This window comes from Nansenia antarctica (genome assembly GCF_963989245.1).
Source record: "Nansenia antarctica genome assembly, chromosome: 11".
Classification (NCBI taxonomy): domain Eukaryota; kingdom Metazoa; phylum Chordata; class Actinopteri; order Argentiniformes; family Microstomatidae; genus Nansenia; species Nansenia antarctica.
This window is the reverse complement of record NC_137681.1, coordinates 9,128,493-9,130,162: the sequence shown is the minus strand read 5'-3', so window position 1 is coordinate 9,130,162 and position 1,670 is coordinate 9,128,493. Positions and strand designations below refer to the sequence as shown.

The 1,670-nt window shown below is 40.4% G+C and overlaps 1 protein-coding gene across 1 annotated transcript in view; it reads left to right on the top strand.

The window, feature by feature from the left end:
* Window positions 1–776: 776 nt before the first annotated feature.
* The window catches only part of LOC308167633 (C-signal), a 1,488-nt gene continuing 594 nt past the window's right edge, over window positions 777–1,670 (top strand). Inside the window, exons 1-3 of the mRNA XM_080542062.1 lie at window positions 777–995; window positions 1,084–1,114; window positions 1,417–1,670. The exon at window positions 1,417–1,670 is cut by the window's right edge and continues 594 nt beyond it. Coding sequence (XP_080398188.1) covers window positions 855–995; window positions 1,084–1,114; window positions 1,417–1,670 — 426 coding nt within the window. The 5' untranslated portion in view covers window positions 777–854. The remainder of the gene's footprint in view (window positions 996–1,083; window positions 1,115–1,416) is intronic.

Genomic DNA, 1,670 nt, shown 5'->3' with positions numbered 1-1,670 from the left:
GTAAAAGGCTTTCATGTACATTTGCCAATGACATGAGAGGGAGAGAGCTCAGTGGAAAAGCTGTGATGGCCCAGTAGCCTGTCTTGCTGTGTCTACTCTACTTCCCCTTCTCAAACCAGCCCCACACCCCTACTGCTTTGCACAGGTTAGACCCGATTTAAAGGATTCAATACCTGTGCAGTGAGAGAATTCAACTTAATTTGATAGGCTACATGGATTTGTACCTTATTAGCAAAATATAGTAAAATATATTATATTAATTCACTGAAAGCTATACAAATTGTTATTGAATTATATTAATCACTACTTTGGCTGATGTGATGTAGGTTTGTTTGCTAAACTAGTCAACTCGGTAACATTAGCATAGCTAATTACATGTGAAATTAGTATGACGGAATGCTAGCATTGGCATAGCAAAGAATGCATCATGGCATTTCGTGAGTTTAGAATTATAAGGTTCTATCTCCGTTTAGGGTAGTTCAGAGATATTGAGCGTCAAAGTTTTTACATTCCATTATGTTATGTGAGATGGAACCTTTGTATTTTATGAATTATTGACTCAAAAATGTCAACATTTAAAAAATAACACCACACAGGCATTAATAAACACCTAATGGATCAGATTATGTAAAAAACACAATTTTGACAAAAATGGAGATAGAACCTTATAATTCTAACGTCACGATATGACCTGATTACCCAACCGGACACGTTTTGGCAACCGGACGTGACAGTTGACCGCACTGTTATGAAACTTTCCTAGCTTCCATTGCATTGCGCTGTTGCTGAACTTCTGCTTGGATATAAAGGAACGGAGACAACACAATCTATGCCAGAATAGCAACACCACAACTATGAGTATGAATAAATGTCAATCCGTCCTGGTGACCGGGGCGAGCAGGGGCCTCGGGCTGCAAATGGTGGAACATTTAGCCAAACTTACCGAACGACCGAAAACAATAATAGCGACAGCTCGCAACCCAGCCGCATCTAAGGTATCTATTACATGAGTTTAAAAGAAAACGATTAACCTGACACATGCATGGTTCAACCTGATACATAGTTTGTTCTTGTCTATTTCAGGATCTTCAAGAACTTTCCAAATCCTACTCAGGTGAGTAGTGCAACAATACTATGTGCAAATATGACAACCCTTGTGTACATAAGGTTCAGAGATAGGGAATGTTAGGATATTTATAGCATAGAGTACAGCACAGTGTTTTATTGTATAGTAGATAGTGTACAAAGCCTTTATTTATGTAAACCAGCTCTTTTCCCTTTTTTATTTTTACCCTTGGCCCTCTTGTTTTTAGTCTTTTTCCAAGCACCAGGGGAGCCCCCCCTACTAAATTTCGTTGTATGGTACCTGTACTGTATTAATGACAATAAAGACCATTCATTCATTCATTCATTCAGGTGTTCACATCGTACCACTAGATGTTGTCAGCCAGCCCAGTATTGACGCCGCTTTACAGGAGGTGACATCCATCGTTGGATCCAATGGGCTGAACTGCCTGATCAACAATGCAGCCATCAACATATCCACTGATCTGAACACCGTGACTCCCGAGGCCATGATGAAGACCTTTGAGAGCAATGCAGTAGCTCCTCTGTTTGTCACCAAGGCATTTTTGCCGTTGCTACAGACAGCAGCTGCAGGAGGCGCTGGG